This window comes from Megalopta genalis, chromosome 11 (genome assembly GCF_051020955.1).
Source record: "Megalopta genalis isolate 19385.01 chromosome 11, iyMegGena1_principal, whole genome shotgun sequence".
Lineage (NCBI taxonomy): Eukaryota > Metazoa > Arthropoda > Insecta > Hymenoptera > Halictidae > Megalopta > Megalopta genalis.
The window spans coordinates 10,956,383-10,983,965 of NC_135023.1; the positions used below are offsets into that span (position 1 = coordinate 10,956,383).

General features: G+C 49.1%; 2 protein-coding genes across 6 annotated transcripts; one reads left to right on the forward strand and one right to left on the reverse strand.

Moving 5' to 3' along the window:
- Positions 1-146: 146 nt before the first annotated feature.
- LOC117225960 (putative Golgi apparatus membrane protein-like protein CG5021) lies at positions 147-3,121 on the reverse strand. Of its 4 annotated transcripts, none has more exons than XM_033479830.2 (6): positions 2,985-3,121; positions 2,080-2,189; positions 1,523-1,599; positions 1,209-1,443; positions 685-939; positions 147-376 (listed from the first exon to the last, which is right to left on the reverse strand). In XM_033479830.2, the coding sequence occupies exons 2-6, from the start codon at positions 2,092-2,094 to the stop codon at positions 311-313; spliced, it is 648 nt and encodes a 215-aa protein (XP_033335721.1). In that variant the 5' UTR covers positions 2,095-2,189; positions 2,985-3,121; the 3' UTR covers positions 147-310. The 4 variants fall into 4 exon arrangements, with proteins under 4 accessions (XP_033335721.1, XP_033335723.1, XP_076381360.1 ...); XM_033479832.2 differs by having other exon boundaries at positions 685-927; positions 2,985-3,119; XM_076525245.1 differs by lacking the exon at positions 2,985-3,121 and adding an exon at positions 2,822-2,957.
- Positions 3,122-3,247: 126 nt separating this feature from the next.
- Positions 3,248-27,583, forward strand: Zip48C (Zinc/iron regulated transporter-related protein 48C). 2 transcript variants are annotated; one of them, XM_033479828.2, is made up of 6 exons: positions 3,248-3,641; positions 6,232-6,613; positions 7,613-7,764; positions 7,840-7,925; positions 22,197-22,454; positions 25,686-27,583. In XM_033479828.2, exons 1-6 carry the CDS (start codon positions 3,534-3,536, stop codon positions 25,762-25,764), a joined length of 1,065 nt encoding a protein of 354 aa, XP_033335719.1. In that variant the 5' UTR covers positions 3,248-3,533; the 3' UTR covers positions 25,765-27,583. The 2 variants fall into 2 exon arrangements, with proteins under 2 accessions (XP_033335719.1, XP_033335720.1); XM_033479829.2 differs by having other exon boundaries at positions 3,251-3,641; positions 6,232-6,481.

The window sequence follows — 27,583 nt, forward strand, 5'->3', positions numbered from 1 at the left end:
ATCTTAATCCTGTGATTAGCCCTACTTTGTCCTTAGACTCGCGAGAAAATTACACGCGGAAGTGTGACTGGAGACACTCGCTCTGTCAAGGATACCATCAAGGATCGAAATGAAAACTGGATACGCCGCAGAAACAAACGACAACGTTCAAGATAGCAGGTTTATTATATTATTTCGTGACGACTTAGATCTATTGGACAATTATCGTATCGTTATGTACAAACGTTTATTTCTAATGCCGAAAATCACGTGTCTCTCACTGCCTTGTATGGCAACATTTCTCTTAAATAATAACCGCGGTTTAGCAGCCTCATATCACATTAGCCGGTTCGTTTGGATTAGTTGCTGGAGGACTTCTAGCCATCATCGACGCAACCTGCGATAAAACCATAGTTACGCTACACCCCATAACTTGCGAATCGTAGTTTCCCAACAGGGTGCCGAGGAGATCCAAAATACTTTAGTTACCAGAAGATAATAGGCGTTTTAATGACTCTGTGATGTCCGAAGGAAGCTTTCCACTTAAATAATAATCTCGTGGAAAGATGATTGAAAATAATTTCGAACGAAAGTCGGCTGGTAGGTAAAGTATTAATGGAGATAATTTATGGGAAGGGGATTTTCGATGAAGTGGTTGTAAGCCAGCGAAAGTTGAGAAACTACGGTCTAAATTAATTTACGAACGTTTTGTATGACTTGTTTCCTTAGAAAATCGCTGGTCGCCGCAGATATGTTGCGGTCGTTGCCCATTTTGCATTTTACGTATCCGTAAAGATTCGCGCCGTTCAACGCAATCGCGATGCACACAAGTAGCAGCCACTTGAACTTTAGGCCGAACAAGGCCACCATGAAAAAGATTGACCACAATAATGGACAGAGAATCAATGCCAACCAAAAGATACGAGCTTCTGTTGCATTAATGCGATTCTGTTGAGCACCCTGAAAAACAGGGTACATAGTAGACCTCGTAGAGTAGAAGTATTACCGAGGAGGATAGTTATGGTAGAATTTTGCATACGGTGATGTAACTCTACATTCCTGTTAAATTACAAATACTTTCAGCAGGCACAAGTTTCTAACATAAAAGGTGAAAGCCGGTAATCCTTGAACTGATTTCTCTATTTATTGTTCGTGAGTAATTACGGCTTTGAGTTAATAGGTGATTAGCTTGTCGAGCTGTGAAACTCCTGTGCAAGAGTAGAACAAACCTTTTTAGATTCGAACACCCAATGACTCTTTCCATTGTCATCGACGTAATTCCACCACCTGAGGCCAACCATTAGCCTGCCAGTAATGTTTTTGACCGTCCAAAAGTCCATCGATAACAGCAATATGACTGTCACAAAACTAGCTATGAAACTACTAGAGAACCACCCGCACATCATATAAACTACAATCGCAGAGATTCTGAAGGCTAAGTGAAACAGGGTGACGTATGGATGTCTAAAATAATTGAACGTATCGTCATTATAAAAGCCTAGGCTATAAGTAATCTTACACATCTATCTTATAAACTATATACTTCAGTCTGTTGATGTTTTGGCTAGCTTCCTCCTCCTCCCCGAATGCAATTGTATCGTCATCCATTAGTAAAGGGACCTAATAATAAAATGATGGAGATGTTTAAGGAACGTCTAGACACAGATCTGGAACTAATTGCATCCAAAACTTAACTAGCGGACCTAGAGATCTATATTTCTAGGGCACGGTCTAAGTAAACAGAGAACGAATAACCAAACTTATAACCAAAAAGTAGATCGACGAATCGGTGCGAAACAAGGAAACGAAACTACTAATGTATGAACTTCGCTACGAATATATCTAGAAAACGCTTGCATATATTTTAATGTCGAATATTACTTATATACGCAGATATACGTACGGAAATTCACGAACAAACGTCAATAAGAATTCTTCCGATCAACGAAAGAACATCAACTTCTTGCGGTTTAATCGACAACGTTCTTATTACGCTCTTATACAAACCGATACGGCGAAGCAAAAAACGATGATGTTAACAAAAACTTGGCGTCAATGTGTTAAAAACGAGCTGTATATTGAAATGTACCGTGCACCTACCGATGCAGACGCCATGTTAGCACGTTGACGTTGACGGGAAGGCAACAGCAACAGACGTCATTCTCTTCTACACCGACGGTCGAAACAGTTCGTTCTCCCCACTCTTACATCTACGATGTCAAATGATCATAAATTATAGTCACATTTAATACTTGTTCCATGCTTTACGTTAACGACAATTGTCTCTATTTTCTGAGTATCGTTTCTTTACAACGCAAAATGCGAAAACAAAGAATGGCTAATTTGTAGTCCATTTGCTCTGAGATTGCGTTATTATGTTAATAACGTTAAGTGTGTGTGCCATTATACGTTCTCAACAATTCCTAATTATAATGTGTAAACAAGACTAATTTAAATTTGTGTTACACACGCTTCTCCAATAAATAATTACAAATTCTTTAGGTTGGTATGGCGGTCAACTACGGCCACGATAATTCATAGCGTGTTTTGGTCTACATTCCATGCATCGTCTATGATTCCAGATTATAATCGGCAAGAATTTACGAATATGTTGAATGAAAAATGAAAAATCCGATAAGACGTAAGCTAATTATACGATTGCAAGAAAGAATGCCGCATTTTGCATGCTTTTACTTTTCACGATGTGCAAATCCTATATATATATAATCCGATATGCTGCAGGTCAATTAATGCAATAACCTGAATTTTTGGAAATTGTAACAGCGTTTTTCCTTAGACCCAGAAAATTACGACGGAATTAAATGACCTCCCCCAAACTTACGTCAACAAGAGGAGACATCATATTTGAAGCGTATTTTCTCGTATACATATTTCACTTATGTAAATACTACGACATTAATCATCGTCCATCGCAAAGGCTGCAAGCTGGACAGTCTTGTGTATTAATTAATCAACTCTGTCTTCGTTAGTAACTAAAAACCCACCTGACCAAAAACCGAGCCATCCGTTTCAAGACCGACGATTTGAAGGAGAATAGGTAGAGGGAGCACTCGGCTACGATTGGTCGGTCCGAGCGCGCACCCTGCTGGTCAGTGGTGCAAACCATGCTGCGCGAAAGAGCATCATCGGCACCCCGGGTGCAATTAACCCCGTTCGAAGGAGGAGGATGAGATGTGTCAGGTGACAAAGATAATTCGCCGTTTAAGTCTGCCGGGTTCCGCGTAAGTATTCCGCGTGACACGCGCGATAATCGTCGTGTGGTTGGAACGGAATCGTAGCGCGGAAAACGACCGCGTGTGTTGGTAACGATAAAACGGCAGCGCCGTCGTGCTTGTTTGGCCGTTAGGTTTGTGGTAGTGCGAAAGGTGTACGTAGTGTTGGCCGCGGTGATGGTGGTGGTTCCTATAAGTACAGGGGATTGAGTGCACGTCAAGTAGATTTCCTGTCCCACGAAACAGTTTGTCGCGAACTGTTCACGTCGCGAAGGATGCGTTGTAGATCTTGAAGTGTCCAAGGACTCGGAGACCGGTACGATGTTGAAAGGTTATTCGCGGATCACTCAGGCGTTGCTGGGAACCTTATTTACGTGGGCTCTCACCGCAGCGGGTGCCGCGCTCGTAATCGTGATTCGGGGGAAACAGGTGAGCCTCTTTTCATTCATTTATTCATACTTAACGATACGACGTTCGCGGGCAATAGTCCACGGTGCATTCAATTTATCGATGCATCACGAAGCATCCTCGTCGTAACCTCCTACTACTTGGCCGTATTCTAACCTTACCCGGTGTATTATCATCTATCACAGCGCGGATTGCTACCCTTTTTTTTCTTTTAAAATTGATTTATCATCGTTGTCAACTTTTTCGTCGGTTCGCGACGTACGTGCGAAACGGCAACGTTCGAGATATTCGTTGAAAAATACTATCCGTGCGCGACTATATCTATAAATAAAGATCTTAACAAGTTTGACCTTAAAGAAAGTTAATCATTGACCGTGACATTTTATCCTTCTCATTGTTCTAGACGATTTCCATCTATCACAATGGATTTCGTACGCGTTTTCTCAGAACGCTCTGGTATTGTTATATAGTCGCGCGCAAAAGTTCCGATAGAAAACTCGGGAACGGTAAGTAAATTCGATGCTATAACGCAAGATATGCAGAAAGATGCATTTTATCGTGCAGCTGGTTCAATAAGGTTTCCCTCGGAAACAACGTTTCGCGTCGACCGACGTGCAGGTCTATATTTATCTTGTGTTCCAACTGTCAGATATTATTGTATATCTGCGTGCTGCGTATCACGACAATGTAATTCATAATGATCTCCCTAAACAGCGAGATTCGTACAACGTATCACGAACCTCGCTGTTATCAGCAGTCGAATATTTGCTATTCTGGCCTCTCGACGACAGGACACCAGCGGTCGTTAAAGTTTTATTTGATAAGATTACACGAGGTTTAATATCTACGAGCAAATACTTCCGTTTGACGTGTGCCTAATAGCCCCGAATTTATGATTTACATATACACCGTGCCGAACGCGCGCGCGAAGCGCGAGAAATTCGAATACGTATTCGGATTCGATTTTTACAGAACAGAAGACTGCCATTCACGCTCCAAAGTCCCGCGAAATTTCAAATCGCTGCCGGTTATGTAACCGAATGTATGCGGATTGTGCATTTATCGCGAATCAAAGTGATCAAATAACAGATTGTTATTTATTGATACGGAGACCGCGTGACTATTAATAGTATTTATTTAACAGTAAACCCACTTATAAACTTCCTTACGAAGACTTTCGTTCAATATATTCTTCATTCGAACGTATGTATATTATAATAAAGAAGCAAAATAAATTCAGTCGTGTATATTACAATAAAGACGGAGAAGAAGCAAAATAATTTCAGTCTTATACATTATAATAAAGACGGAGAAGAAGAAAAATAAATTCAGTCTTGTATATTACAATAAAGACGGAGAAGAAGGAAAATAAATTCAGTCTTGTATATTACAATAAAGACGGAAAAGAAGAAAAATAAATTCAGTCTTGTATATTACAATAAAGGCGGAGAAGAAGCAAAATAAATTCAGTCGTGTATATTACAATAAAGACGGAGAAGAAGCAAAATAATTTCAGTCTTATACATTATAATAAAGACGGAGAAGAAGCAAAATAATTTCAGTCTTATACATTATAATAAAGACGAAGAAGAAGCAAAATAAATTCAGTCTTATACATTATAATAAAGACGGAGAAGAAGAAAAATAAATTCAGTCTTGTATATTACAATAAAGACGGAGAAGAAGGAAAATAAATTCAGTCTTGTATATTACAATAAAGACGGAAAAGAAGAAAAATAAATTCAGTCTTGTATATTACAATAAAGGCGGAGAAGAAGCAAAATAAATTCAGTCGTGTATATTACAATAAAGACGGAGAAGAAGCAAAATAATTTCAGTCTTATACATTATAATAAAGACGGAGAAGAAGCAAAATAATTTCAGTCTTATACATTATAATAAAGACGAAGAAGAAGCAAAATAAATTCAGTCTTATACATTATAATAAAGACGGAGAAGAAGAAAAATAAATTCAGTCTTGTATATTACAATAAAGACGGAGAAGAAGAAAAATAAATTCAGTCTTGTATATTACAATAAAGACGGAAAAGAAGAAAAATAAATTCAGTCTTGTATATTACAATAAAGACGGAAAAGAAGAAAAATAAATTCAGTCTTGTATATTACAATAAAGACGGAAAAGAAGCAAAATAAATTCAGTCTTGTGCTTCTTGCAAAGTCGCTCTTAGTGCACACTACCACATTCTGCATTCGAGTGATACTGATTACGATGGCGAAATTGTAGGAGCGTTGTTCCATAGAATTCGTCGTGTAGAGAAAAAAAAACCGTAATGTCTGCGTTTAAATGTTATCACGTTGAAGGCCATGCTAATTCGACACGACTTGCGTTACATGTTATCGTGAAATATTACATGCAACAACCGAATTAAAGTAACACCGTTTTCGTAACGATAACATCCAAGAGTTTAAAAGCATTTTAATCGACTCAAATCGTGCGCTTCGAATAGTTTTGACTTCACCCCGGTGTCTTTCACGGCGTACAATGCGTAAAAAATAATGGCGAACAGGCGAAAAGTTTTTTTCGTGCTCGACGCGCCGCTTCGCAAACGAAAATGACGAGAAAAATGACGGAAAACTCAATCTGTTTCAGCGCAAGCTGTTGGACATCAGCCTAGGATTTGCGGCGGGCGTGATGATAGCGGCTAGTTACTGGTCGTTATTGGCACCTGCTATCGAAATGGCGTCAAAGAGCAAAATTTACGGACAGGACGGCGAATATGCGTTCGTACCGGTCGGAGTTGGATTTCTCGTAGGGGCGGCATTCGTATACGGGACGGACTTGTTGATATCACTCTTCGGCATTCAGTCCCCTAATGTGCTTTTAGCTATGCAGTCAGTCGGTACGAAACAAAGACGCAAGATCCTTGCAAAACTAAAGAGTGACGAGGATTTAAACGATTATGATCCGTATAGCAACGTACAGATTTCCAAAGGAAAAGTATATACTCGAATTGAGTCGACCACCATCGATGGTATCTCATTTTCTACTTGTAACATCCAATTCTCTCTGTAGGCTTGGAAAATGGGATCAGTTCACGACACACACACACGTGTATCTTACTCTCTATGTGTATAATGTCACGTCCCTCTTCGCTTTTTTTCATAAATAGCAAACGTTTTAGCCGTATCCGGGAATAAGCAGCTCAAAAAAGGAAAAAAAGAAAGGAAGAACGATCACTGTAGTATCCTCAGTTTATATTTTCTATTTAATCTGCTTGTTCTTGGAGTTATGCACTGTCTTTCGTTCCGTGTCTAATTTGTTTGTGTTCTTTGTATAATAATTGCGTAGCCTGTTCACCGGACACCTTGCACCCGGTCTCTTGCATCCGTGATTCGGTCATAGTTTCCGAGAACCATGACACTCGAATATTGTCGTCTCGTTACAGAACGAATACAAATGGAAATACCGTGATCGAGAAATCGTCCGGTTAACAGGTGGAAACGTTTATCTTATGTTAGCTGCTTCGCACGTTCAAGTTAGTAGCACATGCATGATACCTAGTGTTCGTGCAAAACTCCGTGGAACTTTCAAACACAGACATGGGAAAGCACAAATCACTGACTCTCGCAAAGCACACTTGTGACACTCGTAATTAATTATTGGGCGGTGCACCAAATATTTGCGTACACGGTAGAGCCCGGTTTCAACGTTTTATTAACGGTAGATTCCACTGGAAGGCGATTAATTTTTCGGTTTGTGTTTAAAAAGAGTTCCACAATTCTGAGAAACTGATCTTATTAATCCTGCCTGCGGATCTAACGGACAAAAGACGTGAACGAGATTTACCGGGTTAGAACATACATACTTTAAGCTTCATTGTGCTTTCTATCGAAAGTGAGAACTAACGAGGCATATAAGATCGCCTTGGGTTTTGGAAACGAACGGGTTCTCCCATTCGTTCGATCGATATTACCACGACGCGGTGAACTATCCCGGGTACTAACGTAAGCATTAAACGTCCCCGTTTCAGGTTTCAACGAGCAAAATACACGAAGACGGCAAATCGCGTTGATCAGCCCGCCGACCGAACAGGGCGAGCCCGAGATGATTTACGAGGACCTTACGCACGAGCAGAAAAACAGTCAGTGGAGGAGGATATTGTTGTTGGTCGTTGCGATTACCGTAGGTATCATTCGATCGGATTAAAATGTCATGGAACGAATTTTGCTTCGTATAACTTGTGAACCGTTTCTGTAGGTGCACAATATACCAGAAGGCCTCGCAGTTGGAGTCGGGTTCGCCGCGGTAGGAAGCAGCGAATCAGCAACTTTTGAAAATGCGAGGTAAGATATGAATTGAATTACTTATGCTGCGGAGTGAGTATTGCGTAAGGTAAATCGTTTAGATAGCAGCAGATAAGAATTATCGAATGATTATCTCTTACGCAGAAATTTATACTATACATATATTTATACTATACTATACATATACATATACATATACATATACATATACATATACATATACATTGAGATTACAACTGTTCAAACTTCCCTGGTTACCGATACCGTATCATCGCAGTACGCTTTTTCCTATTTTTCCGGACCTTCGTTCGGAAAAAAATGTTAGCGAAGCATTTCCATTCGCGTATTGATCGCAATGCGACTGTGCTCCATCAACGTTTCGATCAAACTTTAACGCACACCGAAATTACTTCCGTAGATTAATCGTATCTATTCTATTCGTTGCGAGAGCCTAACGTAAAGCGGATATAACGATCGCTTAGATAATCGCGAGAGTCGCTCTCCTGCGTTCCTACATAAAGTAGGTCACGAAAATATTCGGACACTTTCCAATACGGAAAAAATTTTGGAACGTTGGATTAAACGACTTGAATATTTTTAAAACGTTAGAGTGTCTGGTTTACTGGACGTTCGTGAAACAAATCTTTGCAACAATCACAAGTGGTTGAAGTGGCAACAAAATAAAATCGTATTTTTTACCTTTTTCATTCGAGGGAATAATCGAATTTCATCGAAATCGGTTAACGTTCTTATTCGAACGAAAAACTGCGGGAGGTCCGGGAATTTTTATATCTTTCAATGTTACCGAGATCTACGAAATGCAATTTTTAAAGTTTGATCGTTCACTCGAGTAAGAAAGTTAATAAATATTAGTTCGTTTCATCTTATTTTTCAAGCAATTTTAATTTTCGCAAAATATTTTTTGTTGATTGTTTTGTAAACTAGACCCGCGCTACCGTGTCGAAAAGATTCGACTCATTTGGACGTAAGTTTTAAGATTTTTTCCGCATTCGAAAGTGTTCGCACAGTTTCGTTACAGACTGTACCTCTCGTGTTCGTTAATTTCTAAAATTAGCACGATCAAGGATTCGAAAATTCGATACGCATTTAGAAACTTCGCGCTAGAACGATTCTAGCCAGTAAACTTGTATGCATCTACTAGTCATAAGTGCTTGCTCAAGTCGGTTTCTGCTTGCTGAAATGATCGTGGACAGAAAGAAATGTTTATTTCGCTTCTGTTTCTTGTACTTTCGATGCAGACCATTTTTATTTCGCATGAATGCCCGCAGAATCGATGATTTCATTTCGAAACACAAACCACGATAATCAGTTAATTCTTCCTAGGATCAACCCCTAATTGTCCGAGTGGTTTCTGTCACTCATAAATATTGTTCCTTTACGTTTCCTTGAGAACCAATCGTTCTAGGCAATTTAGCGTGCGACCACGAAACAAGAAGAACAGAGAAGTAATATTTGAACAGGAGGGCTAAAGAAATTCACCCTTCAAATCTTTTTATAATTACTTCCTAATCTCCTAAAATGTAATATATAATTTATATATTATATTATATTATTATAATTTATATATTATATTTTAATATATAATTTTGCACAGCAAAATTATTTTCTTTACGTTTCCGCGAGGACTTCGCCGTTCGATTGTGCGAATTCAAATAAATGGCACCCCTTGATCTCTCTAGAAATAAATGTATTGTATTCCATACACGTTCACATCTCAAGGATTTATTGTTTCAGCGCGCGAATTCAAATAAATAACACCTTGAAAATTGACATTTTTAATGAACATGCGTGTAACCCATCGTCGGTCGAAGGAATTCCACGGAATTCCCACGATTGCATCTCGATCGACGGTAATCGTTGCGGACGTGTACCGACCGCAATCGCAGTTGGGAGTTCTTTCCGAGGGCATTTCGTCCGCTAGGTGGCAGCAGTTGCCGGGATCGGCACTTCGGTGCCCGGCGCGTGATAGGAGGTCCCCATGAATGAGTTCTATGGTGGTCGGTCGCGAGTGCCAGCCGCAGGCGAAGTTTATTGGCAGCGGTGGGTGCCCAAGGCGAGGGGGGAAGGGCACGTGTGGCCCTGGAATTCAACGAGCCCTAGGCGCCGCGCATTCCATTCCAGGTTCCCGCTTTCCCCGCTTCTCGTCTTGTCCTCCTGGACTTCTCCCAAACTCGCTCTCCTTACAGCCTTACCGCCTTACGCTTTTAACTCCGAAACACGAACGCGACGATGTCTGTCGATGACGTGCACGCCCGTACAATCGATTGTCCGACGGTATTTTTGTTTCTGCGAGAGTCGATCGCTTCGACGGCCGAACGAGCCCTTATCTATCGAGGAAAATGTCAACGATAATCGGTCGCCCTCCCCTCCACGTTGCATCTTCTCGAGCGCCTCTCCTCGCGATCTTCTTCTCCACTTTCTGCCTTTCTTTCTCGATGATGTCCAATCCGCCCTGCACTTCGCAATTTATTTCAATTCGTTTCTCCATTAACAGAAATCGATTCGCGCATTTAACGTCCTCCGTACATCGTTGCGATCTTCAAAGAAAGGCCTCGGTCGTTATGATCACGCGAATGTTCCGCCGATTTATTTAACCCTTAACTGCGGACACGGAGTCCGACAGACTCTACTGTAAATATTATTGCTTATTGGTTCTACCATAAGAGGATCTAGACGTTTTTGCTCAACCCCCTCCCACTCCTCGTCACCCCCAACGCGCGCGATACGTGTTACATTTCATTTCTGTGCGAGAATCGATATCGCAACCATCTTAGAAACAATATATTTTAATGAGGGTCTGACCTCCGTGTCCGCGTTGTCGTCAGAATTTCGGAGATCTATAGCTAAGGTTCAAATTGATTTCTTGGAAAGCGAGCCTTCGAGCTTCCTTCGTTGATTTTCGCAAGAGTTGTTCTACGATTTTTCGGTACAGAAAAAAAATCTGTAGAAAATAGACTAGTTTTTACCGAGCGTTTGCGCTTGCTTGCGATTCGAATCGCGCGTCCTTCCGTAATAATAGACGGCAACCGGTCGCCGATTGGACAAACGATTCGGAAGGACGGTAGATTTTCCCTTCGGAAGGGGCCTGAATTCCAAGGCATTCAAACGACGGTGTCGGACGTCTGGGGGGCAAGATGCTCGGTGTCGGCCGGCCATTAACAATCCGTGGAATGAATGGACCGTGTCGGCGTTTTCTTTTCTGCCGCGTGATAATTAAGAAATAGAGGTTGGATTTCACCATCGGAACGGCTTCCGGCGCGCTCTCGAGCCGGCGAATCCGCCGAGAAAACGGAATCGCGGCGCGGCGTACACAGAGCTCGAAAACAAAGCTTCTTCTTTCGGATATATTTTCGTTTATTCCGTCGCATCCGATACGATAAAAGTCGACGCGACGCGACGACTCGTCTCGATGCGGCGCGATGCCCATTATCGCCCAAGTTTCCCGGTTATGAATGAATCGTCGGTTCGGTCCGAAAGATGACCCCGGCCGATACCGGAGTCGTGCGTCGCGTATCGCCACGCAGCGGTTCGTGCAGTGCGTACATATAAGGCCGTTATCGGTGGTGGCCGCGGCGCTGTTTCGGCCAGGCCGAAAGAACGAGCGAAAATATTTCATTGAAACGCGGGCCGCCGCGAGACCGTGGTTTCTTTCTCGCGACGGAACCGGAATCGCCGGCCGGTATTCTTCCAACAATTAGCCCGGGATCGGCGGCAACCCCTGTTAGAGAAAGAGAGAGAGCCGATCGCCGATTAATTGCGAAACCCTCGAGGGCCCTTCGGGGAGCGCGATCTCGCTGAATTTCAAGAATCAATAGCTCACAGTTCCGCGGAGAATTCCATAGCGAACACACCTAATTGGTCGGCACTGTTTCTCTCTCTCTCTCTCTCGATACTCGTCGCCGTTTCCGAATAGCGAACCAGTAGGGAGATATTACCGTAAAGATCGATCTTTCCACCCGAGTAATGCGACCAGTTTCGAGGAACGAGAACCGCCGTGCCGAGCCGAGCCGAGCCGCGCGGTGCGGCGCGGCGCGCCGACGTGCGTCCGTCTCTCGTCGTTCAGAAAATCTCTCAGCCTTCAGCATTTATCGACCCAGCATGCCCTTTTGTAGCCCAACTCGTTCGTAACGAGCGGCATTCCATTCTCACGATGATTGCGATTAAGATCGCGTTCGCCTTCGTGCACATTTTCAGGCAAACTAACGAAACAACGCGGCGGGCCCTCCCCCTCCCGCCTATCGAGCCGCTGCGTTTCCTGTTTCGAAAACGTCGGGTAAAAAAAGAAGGAACGACGCGTTCCGTTCGAACCTACGAGGATCGTTCTAACGCCGGTATCGACGAGACCGAAGAATTGTTCGCAGTTTCTGCGAGCACGCCGAGTCACGGTCTCGATTAGATTTCTGGCCGCAGGTTTCGCATCGCGCTCGAATACCCTTCGGTGTTCGAACGATTCCTTAGAGAGACGATAGAGAGCGAGAGAGAGAGAGAGAGAGAGAGAGAGAGAGAGAGCACATCGTCGTGTCGGCGAACGAATTTAATTATTCAAATCTGGTTCGCTGGGAATATTTTGTCGGTGCTCGACGGAATAAATTCAGCGCGCGGCGAGCCGCGCGGAGCGAGGAGGGCGGCGGCGGCCCGTTTCTGTAAACGGCGCCGTGAACAGAAATCTCGCGAAGGAGATCGTTGCCACCGCGTGTCCCGGTCAAGGAAAACGTCGTCGAGGCTCCGTCATGGAAATGAATTTTTACGTAACGCGTTTCTCGGCCGTCCTCGGTTCCAGCCGTTGGTTTCCAGCGGCGTCGGCGCTGCTGCTGCTGCTTGCCTGTGCTGCCTGCTGCTCCGATCGCCGTGCCCCGGCGCGTACGAGCTGCCCTTTCCTCGGAAAGGTAATTCATTCTCGAGACAGCGGTAGAACAATCCACGAGTTCCGGTCGGGCCGGCGAAAGAATCATGAATGAAACGTTTCGCAGGCTGCAACAGAGCGCGGCCTCGCCGTTTCGCTCGTCGGCGCGGGCCTGACAAAGACGGGACAAGAAATAGAGTAAAGAAAAAGAGAAAAAGGACGCGCGGTCTCGTAGGTAGGCACACGATGGAAAGGTGGGCAGCCGATAGGAACGACGATATTTGCACTCGTAAAACGCTCAAGGAGATCTGGTACTGAGTCACCCTTCGAGCTATGCGGATTTTTCGCGGAATCTGGGTCCGTCGTTTCCCTTTTTCTCTCTTTCCCGCGTCTTTCCTCTGCTTTCTTTAGCCCGATCCGAGCGTACTCCTCGCCGTGCTCGCGTTCCTCGTCGCGAAAACACCCGTAACCGCGGGTGTTTTACGAACCGCCATTGTCATCTGTCGCCGTCGTTTCGCGTGCCGGTCGCGGTCGCGCGGCGGATCGATCGGTCGCGCTTCGGAGAAACTTGGCCGCGTTCGATCGGCCCCCGGATGGATCGATGTCGAAATCGTTGAACGACGAAGCGGAGACGTCGCCGCGACGACCGGATCGCCGACTATAGCCGGAATTCCTGCGGGCAATTCACGGACGCGCCGAAACGGTGCGCGAGTGTCTCGGTCTCGGTTTCGCGGAATCGAGATATTCGCTCGGCGATCGGCGGGCCGCGCGTGCGATCGAAATGGGGCGCGATTTGCTTGGACGATCGTTCTTCTCCCTTGTTCCTTCTTCTTTCTTTCTTTCTTCTGTTTTCTTCTCTCATTTTAACGCGACGGTTAGGCAAACGAAGGAAACGCCTCGCTTCGACAGGGCGAGGCGAGGCGAGGCGAGTCGAGGCGAAACAAGGAGAACGAAAACTCGGAGGAGCGCAGGCGAGAGAGGCTGAAAGAGAAGAAACGAGGGTGAGAGCGATAGCGTGCGTAAAAACAGAGGAACTACGGAGTGCCGGGTTGGCGTGGCACGTAGATGAGGTGGTGCTATGTTAAACATGGCGCCGGACAAAGCTGCCGACGAAACCACCTCATTTCAGTGCTATCCTCCTGCCTGTCTTATTATATACCGACCCAGCAGTGCTCACCGCACCGCGGCCCCTCTCTGTCCCCTTGTCCCGAGACTCTTTCCTCTTATGCCCTCCCCGCTCCCACCCCACCTTTCCCACCTTTTACCCTTTCTCTCGGGCTCTATCTCTGCGCCGTCCTTTTTCGACTTCAGGTTCGGACTCCGGGCTGCCTTCGGACTCTTCCTTCTCTTTTCGTTTACCTTCGAAACATTCTAGCGCCGTCTACCGACTATAAGCGTCTCGGGGAAGAGCCACGCGATAGTTCCTAACTCGCTTAACCACCGCTGAATACCGGTGCACCCGTCGCCATCCGTTGCACCCGCAGCACCGCCGCGGCAGCCAGCTCCGTCGCCGATAAATATTTTTTCAGGATAATCGGAAGCCCTCGCTGCCTACGCGACCCATCTTCTCTCTCTCTCTCTCTCTCTCTCTCTCTCTCTCTCGCCTAACTCGAACAGCATAGCGCCGCGCCGATCCTAGCGTGGTCGATCGTCCACGGCTGGTTAACCACGCGTCGAGTAACGCTCGGACTACCACCTCGTTCTCTCTTCGAGGATCTCTCCAAGGATCTCTCTCTCTCTCTCTCTCTCTTGCTCTCCCTCTTTCTCTCTTTCTCTCTAAGCGCCGCGGATCCGTTCCATGGCGAACGAGAACGCCGCGGCTCCGTTCCCTTAATCGTCGCACTTTGTACCCGGTGCTTATCACACGCGGAAAGCCAGTTCTGGCGTGTGTTAATAACGACGGAAGTCGGTTACGATATAGTACTTCCCGCTTAGCCGGCGTGCATAGTATTATAAATGCACGTGCGCCGTGGTGGCCACGCTGGCCGCCGCTCGGAACCTCCTGCTAACACCTCTCCGCGTACCGAGCGGTTCATCGTCGACGGATTTTGTAGTTCGCAAAACGATCCTCTAGCATCGAAAAACTCGAACTCTCTCTCTCTCTCTCCTCGGCGGCGCGGAATTGTATCAAGGAAAAAGAGGGACCGAACGTTCGGTGCTTGGAAGTCCGTAGGCGTGGTCTGACCAAAGTGGGCGGGATCTACTGGCCCCGGTTGTTCCGCGGAGCCGCGGAGCTACAATGTCTCCCGCGTGTCTCTGCGTTCAGATCGGGGATTTGCGAGCGGGTTTCCTTCGAATTTGCACGGTCCTGTAGCTCCGAAAGTCGGCGACCAGCTCGGTCAGGATCCTGGTAGCCGGAGCAGCTTTATTTGCCGCGCGGCTCTGTTCGCGGGTGCGCGCGTAATCATTCAGGCACAGCCTCGTTCACGAGAGAAAGATTCTGAGAACCGGACTCGCGAGACATTCTCTAGGCGAAGCGACACGCCGATACTTTTCTCGTCTCGTGTTTCGCGTGTTCCGTCTGCTCGTTTTGCCCGGCCTATACAAGTCGCTTCCTGGATTCCCTCGGAAGCTTCTTCGCCCGCTCTTCGGCCCCTCCCCGATTTTCAGGGCCCGTCCGCGCGAAATTTCCGGCGGAGACGGTTCCGCGACGGGTCCCGGGACGGGGGCGACGAGCTTGTCTGTTATCATCGCGGAATTCTGCCGGTCGCGTTCTCTGTCTCCTCTAGTCGCCGGGGAATTCGTTTCTCTTTCTCTGGCATCGGACGATGCACCGGCGCGCACGGTGCAGCGACTTCGCAATGCCTGGAATGCAGCGGCATTACGCATGCGCGCCGCGTACCTTACTCGGAACAGACGAACAGCCGGATCCGTTATGTCCCTCGACGACGACCTCAGGATCATCCGCGCAGACTATTCGACAAACTAGCGTCTCTTTGCAAATCAAGGTATCGGGACAGCCGACGGAGAGAGAGAGAGAGAAAGAGAGAGAGAGCCGGTGGCCGGGCCGGGGCCCGTTGGTAGCCGCCGCGGCTACCACCCGTTTCTTCCTTCTGCGTCCGCTTCGACTCTCAGCTCGACTCGGCACGGCTCGGCTCGGCTCGTCGCCGCCACCGCCGCCACCGCCGCGGTGGACACCTGCTTTCGGAATCTCGCTCCCGCGAACGTGTCCTCGATTCACCGAGCCTTCTTACCGCGGAATGCGTCGCAATTAATGACGAGATCAAGCTCAATATGCATCCGACGAGTATCGATCCGAGGCGCGACGCGACGCGACGCGATGCGACAAGACGCACGGGCAACGTTCCCGACGGCGTCCGCCGATTCTGCATGGAAACGCGTGTGTGCCGCCGTTTGCGAAACGACGTCGCCATCGGTTTCGCTCGCTCTTAATACCGCTGCGATCGCGCGTCGTCTCGTCGTCTAATTGCGAGCCGAATCAGCGGGGAACGTTAAAAAACGTGTTCCGTCGGCCGACGTAGAGGTGGAAGAAGAAGAGACGAGCTCCGGTGGAATTTTCGTCGAGCGTATTTACGAGATTTGACATTAGGAGACGCGCGCGCGAGTGCAATGATGCCGGAGATAATGGAGAGAAGAGTAGCGGGGTTGATCTTGGTCTTATGATTTTATGGTGTTAGGCCGTGGCTGGTGGCCTCGGGACTCGGAGCCGAGAAGAGCCGGAGAGCTCGCCTTGGCGTTGGTGGAATGCGGGACGGGCAAATCGCGGTCGGCCCGCTTGCGCCTCGTTCCCATGCATTCCTTACTCCCTCTCTCGTTTCTCCTCACTCTCTTATCTCTGCACCCCCTCCTTCGCTTCTCTCTCTCTCTCTCTCTCTCCCTCCCTCTCTCTCTCTCGTTCTCTCTTTTCTCTCTCGGTCTCTCCCGCTCCCTCTCGCTCGCTCTTCGGCGTTTTCTCACACACACATACACATACACACACAGAGCCGGCTCGGTACGTGTACGCTTGTCTCTCGTCGCGCATCTCTCTTTTTAACGAACCGTGTGTATACGGAACGCGTGTTCGGAGCGTACACGTTCGTGTAAGGGCACACACGTAACAGCCGGAGCCTCCGTCTCGTTCCTCCCCTCGTCGGCGGCCTCTGCGCCCTCTCTCTCTCTCTCTCTCTCTCTCTCTCTCTCTCTCTCTCTTCGTCCCCATCGCTATCCTTCGTCTATCTCTATCTGTATCTTTCAGGTTCACCAATCGCGTGGCCGGTCCCACCGAGAGAGAGATTCTTCGTGTTTCCTTCAGGACCATTCCTCCTCGTCCTTTTGCTTCTCTTCCTCCTCCTTGATTTCCTCCTACTCTTCGGGGCCGATATACTTCCTTTAGAAGCCGACCCGACACACCGAGAGAAGAAGTCCTCGTTATGGTATCTCGGCCGATCGAATTTTGCTCGGCTAGCTGCCGCGGCTCCACGCTGGTACCCGCCAACGTCCGAATCGATAGAGTTCAGCCTAGCGGATGCGCGGATACCCGAACCCCGCTGCTGCAGACGTTCTTCCCGGCCCGTCGCTCGCTTTTCAGCATTCCGGAAACAAAGGACGCCCAACGTCGGCGTCCTCTCGTCCCGTATCGCATCCCGGGACGTCTCTTCCCGTTCCCGGGAAAAATCGCGGGATCGAAAAGGCTGGGGGGAGGGGGGAGGGGTTCTATCGTCGACGACCGTCGTGTCGTCGTGTGTCCTCTTGCACGTTTATTCGTACGGCGGTGGATCCCGGGGAAAGTAATTTACGATCCTTCGGGTCGGTTGCACGGCCACGAGCGCGAGGATAGGTGTTGCCACGTAAGGACAACCGCGGCCTTATGGAATGCAAAATGGCGACCGCGGTGCGTTCAACGAAGCCACCCGGGGGACGCCATGTTGGTACACAGAGACCGGCCGAAGTGTGCTGTTATGTTCGATAGCCCGTTAAGTTGAACGATAGCGGCGGCAGGCGGCCCGCGAACCTCCCCGGATTCCATTATTTTCGTCAACAAAGCGAATATTTTTATGGGGCCCCGTTGGTCCCCCCCCGAGGGCGGGGGGAGGGACCACCGGGCCAGCGGTTGTTCCCGCGTGATCGAATATGCGTGTATAACGGTGTGGCCGTGATACGAGTTTGACTACGGCAACCAAAACACACGCGTGCTACTTTTTTTTATGGGTACCAACCAGTTTGGTAAGATCTCTTTCTTCCGCCGGGCCCGGTGAAATCTTCGATTTTCGGGCCCGAGACAGCGCGACGCCCTCGCGCGGAATTCCTAGACCGGCGTCCTCCTATCTGGCCTCGGCCATTCCGGGACCAGTCCGTCTCGACGAAGCGACGGCGGACCCGGGCGACGAACGGGAACAAAGAGTTTCAGGAACTTTCTTTCTTCCGATCCGCGGATCCTCGAGGCCCCCCCCCCCCGGTGCTTTCTAATTCGGTGAGCGGCACCGCGGAAAGAGGAAACGTAGATAACGGCTAATGGGTTTCTAAAACATTGCTTTGGCACACGCGCGTCAATCGAGATAATCATTCGTAAACTGCTAATTTTATTATCAACGCTCCTAGGAAACGGTCGCGCCGGTCGCCGTTTCGCGGCCTGTTCCACATCATCGATGCCCGGGACGATTCGGTTTCGTAGAAACCGGGAAAAAGAGTATCGTGTCCCTTGGAGACGGATCTCTGGAACACTCGCGGAGGATCCTCGCGATACTTTCTCCCGGAATCTAAGCTCGAGTGGCGAATATTCTCGACCGTATTCATCGCCTCCCTCGATTTCTCCCGTTTAAGCACTACGGTAATGTCTCCCTAATTGACGCACCGATTGTCCACAAAAATGGACGATTTAGGGAGAAGAGAGACGATTATTCGATCTTTGCGATCTTTGCGATATCCCTCTTGTTTTTATAGCTACGAATTATCAACAACATTCCCGTTTCTGCTGCGAGTGCACGAAACCGCGATCCAGCTTCTGGTTTCTTTTAAGCCGCAACAAAACTGTATCCGAGTTATCGGTGGAAATACGAGCAGATATACTGACCATGCTGGATAGATTTTGCGAAAGTAATCGCGAAAGGAACGAGTCTTCCAAGCCATAGTTTTGGACGAACTTCGCGAAAGAAATCGTGAAAGAATAGAACGTTGAAGTCTAAATGATTCATCGGAGAGGATACGAGCGCATAAATTCTCCCTAATTGACGCTCAGATTGTGGACAATGGACGATTTGGGAAAAGGAGATACGATTACAGTAATGTCTCTCTAATTGACGTACAGATTGACCATAAAAATGGACAGTTTAGGGAAAAGAGAGACGATTATTCGATCCTTGCGGTTCATTTTTATAGTCACGAATTGTCAACAACTATAAAAACAAGCTGCAAGGCTCGAATAATCGTATCTCGTCTCCCCAAATTGTCCATTTCTTTTGCACAATCTGAGCGTCAGTAAGGGAGACATTACTGTACTGTGCCGGATCCTGCGTCTTCTTCGCGTTCGGAATCCAGCAAAATTCCTAATAAAAGATCAACGGTCTTCCGATCGTGGAAAGATAGTTCTAGGTAACAGGGATTGGAAACGATTACGATATGGGTTTCAATTCTTAAAACAGTTGTGGAGGACGGAAAATGTCTCGTAACCAGAGCGCGGATTTTTATGCGAAATAAAAATTCTCTGCATCGTTTGCGAGGTATAGAAAGGAAATAGCGAATTCGTTTCTGCTTTTAAACGTTAAAAACGATGCATTGACGTTTAGGAATACTATTCTTTACAGCGTTAAATTGTAATTGTACAATTTTACTAAAAATATCCGTAAAGTCTGCAGTTCATTCGAGACAAAAACGCCGATTGTCTCAGCTTGTCGATAATACAAAATATGACAAAAATTTGGCCAAATTGCACGCATTTTCGATCTAACCGTAGAATTCATGCTCTTAACATCCGAAAGAAATGCAATGAATTTATTACGCGGAATAGAACTCGTGACCAACAATGCTGGAGAAAAAAAGAATCGATACACCTTGCAACTGTTGTGAGATCTTTTCTTCGCAACTGTTTCAGTCCGAACCGATATATAGAACAGTTCGAAACAATTATTTTCGGAATATTTCCAATCCGTGCTGGTTACATTGCCGAAGTATACAGTAATGTCTCTCTAATTGACGCTCAGTTTGGGAAGAGGAGATACGATTATCCGAGCCTTGTGTTTCGTTTTTAGAATTGCGAACTGTCAACAACTATAAAAACGAGCCGCATGGCTCGAACAATCGTGTCTCCTCTTCCCAAATTGTCCATTTATTTTTTGCACAATCTGAGCGCCAGTTAGGGAGGCATTACTGTATTTCCAAGGCAAAGAAGAGACGCGCTGCAGGGCTGAACGGCGAGGTCTCGGAGACATCGAGAGAGTCGCTTCGCGATCGGAAGCGAAGGCAGCTCCTGGTCGTCAGCCTAGCTGTCTGGTAGCACGGCAGACGACGGGAGTTAGCGACCCTGACCGTGGAAATCAGAAGAAGAACTCGGAAAGGAAAAGAAACCGGCCGGCAGGATCGTCGGCTGGGAAGGAGGTAGCAAGCAGCCGGCGTAGCTGCAGCGGCGGCAGCATCGGCAGCAGCAACGGCAGCATCAGAAAAGAAGAGAGGACCAGAAGCAAGGAGAATCAAGGGAGAAGGACGCGCTCGGTCGAAAGAAAGAAAAGTAAGAAGGTGAAGAGCCCAGGGTGTGGAGGAAGGGGACGAGATCATTCTCGGAACTCGGGTGACCTCCCCTGGCGCAACTGGCGAACAGCCGGACCCGACGGGTTAACTGTACAACCACTTATGTACCTCGATGCTATAGGAATGCGACGACGATGCCGTCCCATGAAATAACGCACTACACGCCGCGGCATGACATACCATGTGCTCTCGGGGGCCCTATACGAGAGAGAGCGCGACCTATACCGGTGATCCTGCATCGGAAGGAGGAGCTCTCTCGGATCGCGTCATTCATTCACCTGCTCGGGGGCCACCTCGCCGTCTCCTCTCTGCCAACACCGGGCCCCGCTGATCTATTGTTCCTTGGAAATTCTAACCGTTCGCTCGATCGACGATCCTCCGCGTAACATCGCGGAACACCTCGCTTAATGTCTTCAACGTCGGGTGCCGAGCTTTTTCTGCTCGTCTCGCTCCCCTCTCCTCGTCTCTCTCTCCGCTCTTCCTCTCTCTCTCTCTCTCTCTCTCTCTCTCTCTCTCTCTCTTTCTCTCTTTTTCTCTGCCCGTCTCGCTCGCTCTATCCACCGTGGTCGCGCGCATTTACCTTCGGAGTATATTCAACTTTTTCGCCGGGTCCGACGTGTTACTTTTTCCTGCCGCCTCCCGCCCCCTCGCTCCCCCCGTGCCCGCTGAATTAAATTCCGTCTATGCGCGTCTCCGTGAATCCTTCTGGCTCGCGGACGAAAGCTAGGTCGTCCGAGACCTTAGTTACCGCATTCCTGCCGCCGTAGCCGATCGTTTTTCCGTCGTTCCCCAAGTTTACCAGGTATCCCGATCGTGTACAGCCATTCATTCGGACCGTCTCTGTTCACGGCGGATCTCTCGGTACCGTTTCCCCGTTGCTCGGCAGAATCTCCGATCGATCGATCGAACGATCCTCGATCGAAAATTCCGAGCGTCTCGGATCATTCTCCGGCCCCTCTCTATCGTCGCCGTGAACGATTTTCGGCGGCCAAAGTTCGTTCGTTTCGCTAGGAACGCTCGTTCCCGCGGCCAGGAGGGAGCCCCGAGAGAGCAGAAAGTCCGGCCGCGATTTAAAAGTCTCGAAAGGGGCCGACCGGTGCAATATGTGTCTTGTCTGCACTCGAGTGTTACGTGTACGTACACGATCGTGTTGGTTCATTCACCTGCTGCGTGGCTCGCTCTCCTGCGTCCCCTCTCCCCCCTCGGCTTCTTTCGTTCAGTCTGTCTGGCTCCCTTCATTATGCTCCGGCGTATTAATCCTTGAACCACGGATCACGATCGCCGATCGCCGCGCGAACTTCGCGCGGAAAACGGACGCGTCTCGTCGCGTTTCCTATGGAAACCGCCGCGGGATCGACGCCGATTTTTCCGCGACGATGGCCGGGCGCGCTCATGAATTAAAACGCCGCGGCGATAAATTGTTCGCGGCCGGAGCCGGCTCCGCCGCGTTAAGCTCCGGAGATCGGTCGTCTAGGAAGCCCCACAGCTCGGCCGGCTCTCTCGCGGCCAGATGGAAAAATCCGGAGAATGTCGAAGCCGTCAACCAGTTTCAAGAACTCACCGCGACCGCGACCGGGACCGGGACCGGGCGCGCGGAGCGTGCAACTTGGCTCGCGCGGACTCACCTTGGTTTTATTCTTATTCTTATCGGTCCCCGGGCTGGTCTAGCCGGCCGCGGTCGTTTTCGTGCCGACGCGGGCAGGCCGGTGCGACGCGTAACTGTAAATTAAGCTAAACGGCGACACCGGCTTCCGCTTTTGTTGCAGAAACCTCGCGATCGGCATCGGCATCCAGAATTTCCCGGAGGGCCTCGCGGTCTCCCTGCCGCTCCAGGCCGCCGGGATCAGCACCTTGAAGAGCTTCTGGTACGGCCAACTGTCCGGCATGGTGGAGCCTATCGCCGGCGTCCTTGGCGCGGTCGGAGTCTCGCTCGCCGAACCCGCGCTGCCTTATGCACTTGCCTTCGCGGCCGGTGCAATGATCTACGTGGTGATCGACGACATTGTCCCGGAAGCGCATTCGAGGTAAGTGGAATCCCGCGTTTTCCATCGAAATTGCGATAATTCGCGACGCTTTTAACCGGCACCGCCGCGCGCCTCACCGTCCCCTCCTCCTCCTCCTCCCCCCTTTGTCCTGTTACGCTCGTTTCTCTTTGTTCCCCGGCTGTCATCCTTCTCCCGTATGAATTTTGCATCGGGAACACCGCGAACTCCGTCGCCGGCTAAGGCCACGAGGAGAGGATGTCTATCGGCGGCGGCGTGCGCGACGTACATATTCGGGAACGATTACGGTACAATGGCGCGTGACGGCACACCGAGGCGGCGTAGTTAGAGCGCGGCGTCGGTAAAACGGACGTGGCGAATTTCTTTCCCAGGGCCCGACGGTCTAGCTGAACAAGCATTGTCATTATAATTGGCTTCTTTTGTATTTCGTGCGATCTAACCGCCCTGCCCGGATACCCGTGCGCGCAGACCCGTGTACACACCGTATGCGTATGCAACGGCGCGACTACTCCTGAGATAGTAGACCGAGGCCCGCTCCCTCGGGAACCCTACCGGGCCCCGGAAAACACAAAAGTGAAAATGGAGATCCCCCCCTGCACCGGTGAACCGTTGCTCGACCTCCAAGACCGGCGCTCCGCACTTCGGCGCGGCTCGCTCTCCTTCCTTCTTTTCTTTTCCTTTCCTTTCCTTTCTTTTCCTTGCCTCGGCTTGTCTTGCCTTGTCTTGCCGGCACCCGTGCGATCTTTTCCAAAAGAGCGCGCGACAAAGACAGACAGACCGATCGAGGGAAGAAACTCTAACAATGCCCGGCGTCGTTCGCTTTGCTTTCTGGTTTAGCGGGCCGGCGACCAAGTTTCTTCGGGGAAAGGCGGAATGCCTTCGATCCACGCGCAGATCCGCTCGCGCGGATAACTTCGAGAGGCTCGCCAGCCTGCCGCGCTGGGTGCAAGTCCCTGCGGGCGCCCAGGGGTGCTAAACCCTCGCGCCCGCTCTGAATGGACCTCGGCTTTCGCGAAACTTCGGATCTAGACGAGGAGCTGCGAAACCAAGCGGGCTCGTCCCCGCCGCCAGGTGTTCTAAGGAGAATAGTAGCGATGTTTATTCATGTGTACAGGGTGTCCCGTGTTTTTTTTTACACGCTGCGGCAGCGTACGTTCTACAAAGGAAAAGCAAGACTGAAACGTTTATGTAACGAAAAGTCCGCGGGCGATGTTCGTTTTCTGTAATTAATTCGTGTCTTGTACGTTGGCCAGCGTTATCATATCTTCTTCGCGTTTCTTATTTTTGCCGTAACTTATCTACGTTTACGGACTTCTTGTTGTTCAACGTTCTAGTCGTCGTTTTTTACTTGCGCGGAACACGCTGACGCGATGTGTACGGAAGAATTCGGGGCATTGTGTATGTAAACGGGGAAAAACCTTTTTGTTGCACGAGATTTAAGATTTCGAAGCAATTGGACGAGAGCAAAGGAGGGGACTGTCGTGTAAAAGAAATGGAAAGTCGAAGATAATGACGGGGATAGTGAATGTAAATTAATTGGCGATGCGAGAGAAAGACGAAAGAAGACAGTAAATGATAATAATAATAAAAGTAGTAATAGTAACTATAATAATAACAAATGATATCCCTAAATAGACGAAAGAGGACATTATTATGAATACCATAGAGCGGCGATAGAAGTTTGCGTGCCTGATGAAAATGGATTCTTAAAAAAATCAATGATGTTCGCATTTTTAAGCACAATCTATTTAAACAGTTCAGAAGAGAATCTCAGAAGAAAAGATGATCCGATTCACAATCTCCTATACGAATAACAGCTCAGAGACAGTGTACATCGTTGAAGGCTCATTTACCCAATTAGGGATTCAATCCCCTGTTCTATAAATCCTCCTTTCAGTGATCTCGGAAAAATGTTTCGAATCCCGCATTAATTTCTCAGCGAACTTGCCCTAGAGCCTCGAACGACTTCGAACTGGAACATCTAAAAATCGTAGACCGGCAGACCGCCGCGAGGGTTCAGCCCTGAAGCCTCTTTGTGATCTCCGACGATGATTTCCACAGGCTGCGAGATCGAAGCCGATATCGAAGTGAGAGAAACGCGAAAGGACAAGAAGGACGAGAGAAAGTTTGCGAGAGATCCGGGAATCGGCAAGTTTTCGTAACGACCGAAGAAAGAGGGGTGGTGGGGCCCGATTCGTGGCCCGGGGAAGGGACTTGCCGGTGTTTCGGAATCGACTTTATCCCGATCGTCGGCGGCTAGTTTCGGAGGCCGCCGGATTCTTAGAAGCCGAGGTCGGTCATTTGCATGGCTCTCTGTGCTCGGTGAAAAGGAATGCCTCTGCCCGCTCTCGAGCCTCGGTGGTATTCCAGTTAAAAGCGATCGCCTACTTTCCTCGGGGACGGGATCTCCCGCGGTCCCGGATAGGGGACGAGTTTGCTTTGGCTTCCGTTCGGTTCGCGAGATAAGTCGTATGCCCCGTCGGTCGGATAATTCGCGGGTACACAGGGACGAAAATTGGTTTCGACGAAGCCGTTTTCCCCCGATCTCTCTCTTTCTCTCCGCGGGTTTCTCTCTCGGATGATCGCGCGACAAAACCCGAGGAGACGAGAGGGATCTTCTCGTGAGCGCGGGCGGTCCCTCGTGGTGCGCGCGACGAGACACGATAATGGCTAATAAAAATACAAATTTCTGAGCCATTCCGAAAGGAGGTATTTACCGCGCGGATATGATTGATGTGGTAGAACGCCCACCGAAACACAACAGCGCATTTCACCGGCCGTTAAAATTGATGGCCGTGTATAATTTACGAAATCAACAAGCCGTGACGTGCAATACCGGGTACCCGCGGCGCGTATGTGTTCGCGTGTACGATCCGAGTGTGTGCTTAATCCCGTACTTGCCTCCGCGAAACCCCCTTTATTTCGCGCCGTACCGATGCCCCCCTATCCTTGCCGAACATTGTTACCGTGTCACGATCCTCGCCGGACAGCCGATCCGAACTTTTCCAGCGCTCTCTTTCCTCCGGCACGGTTTCCCATCGCTTCCTGCTTCGTCGATCGCGCTAATCGACGATCGCCGGATCATCGACCCAGTCCAGAACACCGTCCCCGCCTCCAACCCCTCCCCTCGGATCCATCTCGTCCCGATGGATCGCGTCCTCGATGGAAAGCATGATAGATCCGCGCTCTCGATCCTACGCGTACCCTGTTCCCGTTCGACGAAAAATATTGATCTTGCTTCTCTGATTGCAGTGGGAATGGCAAACTGGCCAGCTGGGCAGCGATCGTCGGTTTCTTGGTAATGATGTCCCTAGACGTGGGACTAGGCTAGGAACCTAGGCGGGGAAGGTGTGTCGATTCCTCGCAACGCGTCAATCAGAGAAAAATTCCTAAACGAAAGTGTCGTTCGCCGCGCGGTGCGTCGCGCGTGCTCCCGCGTTTTCCGATCTCTCGATTCCAGGTGGTCCGACCGGCCCGTGTCGCGTGTGCGCGCCCAGCGAGAAACGTGTTCGCTGGATACGCGCGTTCCCGCGTCATCGAACTATCGAAAAATTGTGTCTTCCATGAATCTAGACTTCGTCGATCCGACGCAGAATGGACAGAGAGAGAGAGAAAGAGAGAAAGAAAGAGTCAATTAGATCAACGAGACGGCAACCTTCGGCAACGCTTTAGACGTTTCTGCGTCGCATTCGTTGCAGCACGCGCCGGCGAATGCAGCGGGGAGGGCCCGGTCGGACATTGGAATCGGTTCTCTCTCAGGGAACAATTGCGCGCACACCGCGCGCGGTTTTCCGTGCGAAAATTCGCGGAGGTCGATGCACGTCGTCCCTCGTGCCGCCGCACAGACACTAACCGCGCTGCACGCGCGCGCGCATCGTCGATAGCCGTAGAGTATTGCAATTCCCGCGGCAGCGTCGAGATAATCGCGTGGTAATTGCGCTCTCGAAGTTTTCCCCCGTCGTCGATTCATCGGAATCGGTAATCGATCGTTCCCCGAACTCCGAACGGCGAAGAAACAAACAAGAAGAACCGCGAACGCGACCCAACGCGCGCGCGGCACGTCGTCGCCGCTGAACACGAAAGAAACAGCGAAATCGCGCACGCTCGCTGCGAAAATTCATTCGCCGCGGATCGCGCGCCAGCGGCAGTTTAGCCGCTGGGAATAGCGGCGCTCGTTGAGCTCGTAGAGTTCAATTGTTTGCATTTTAACGGCTGCCCGTCGCGACGATTTTCCCCGGGGAAGATCGTCGGCCGCCGATCCCTCGTACTTTTCCGACTCGAATCTTCCTCGGAATCGGCGAGAAAGAGTCGCCGGAGCGACGTCACGAAGCCGCGGCGGCGTCGCGCGCGCCCCGAGCGTGTCGGCTAAATGCACGCAAATTTATCATGTTACACGCACCTTTCGAATCGGCCTGTGATTCGAGAGATTCACGCGACGGACGTTGTCGTGTCCTCGAGCCGCGCGAACGCGCGCATTCGAGGAGACGCGGCATCTCCTCCGCAACCTGCACGCTCGTTTCCGCGCGGAACTGACCTCTTCTCGCCGCGATCGGGTCGCATCGGGTTCTCGCTCACTTATGCTTTTACTTACCGATTCTCTTACTTACCAATGATTTTAAATACTTACGGTTCGACTGTCGCCCAGCATTACGGAGCCGCCGTCGTTGTAGTGATTGCACGAGGCGAAACGCTTATCGATCGCCCGTTTCGTTGCATTCTCGACGCTGGACACTTAACATGTAACATATATACATATATATATATATATATACATAGACTGTATTTTCGTATTTTCGTAATTTCTACGCGAAAGGAGTCGCGCGCGTCACGCCGCGCGAGAACGATGGACGCCGGTGTCGAGGAAGCAGCAGCTTTTCGAAGGATCGAAGATCACGAGAACCCGGGTAAGAACGTTCCTAATAATGCCGCGTACGATCCTTTATCGGGCCGCTGCTTCAACGATCACCGTTTCAATCTCGTTGCTGTTCGGGAACTAAGGAAATTCTCCCTTTGGTTTATATTAAACCAGCGCATGTGGAATGCCTGACGTTAACTAAGATCGTTTCACACATTGCGAAACCTTTCTCTGCTAGGAACAGTTTTACCATTTTGTTTGTACGAAGCGCAATAAAATGAGAAAAATCACGTTA

Coding starts and splice junctions, on each gene's coding strand:
- Zip48C (XM_033479828.2), top strand. CDS start 3,534: ATGTTGAAAGGTTATTCGCGGATCACTCAGGCGTTGCTGGGAACCTTA. Junction 3,642..6,231: donor TCGTGATTCGGGGGAAACAG/GTGAGCCTCTTT, acceptor AATCTGTTTCAG/CGCAAGCTGTTGGACATCAG. Junction 22,455..25,685: donor GTCCCGGAAGCGCATTCGAG/GTAAGTGGAATC, acceptor CTCTGATTGCAG/TGGGAATGGCAAACTGGCCA.
- LOC117225960 (XM_033479830.2), bottom strand. Junction 1,444..1,522: donor CAAAACATCAACAGACTGAA/GTATATAGTTTA, acceptor CAATTATTTTAG/ACATCCATACGTCACCCTGT. Junction 940..1,208: donor GGGTGTTCGAATCTAAAAAG/GTTTGTTCTACT, acceptor CCTGTTTTTCAG/GGTGCTCAACAGAATCGCAT.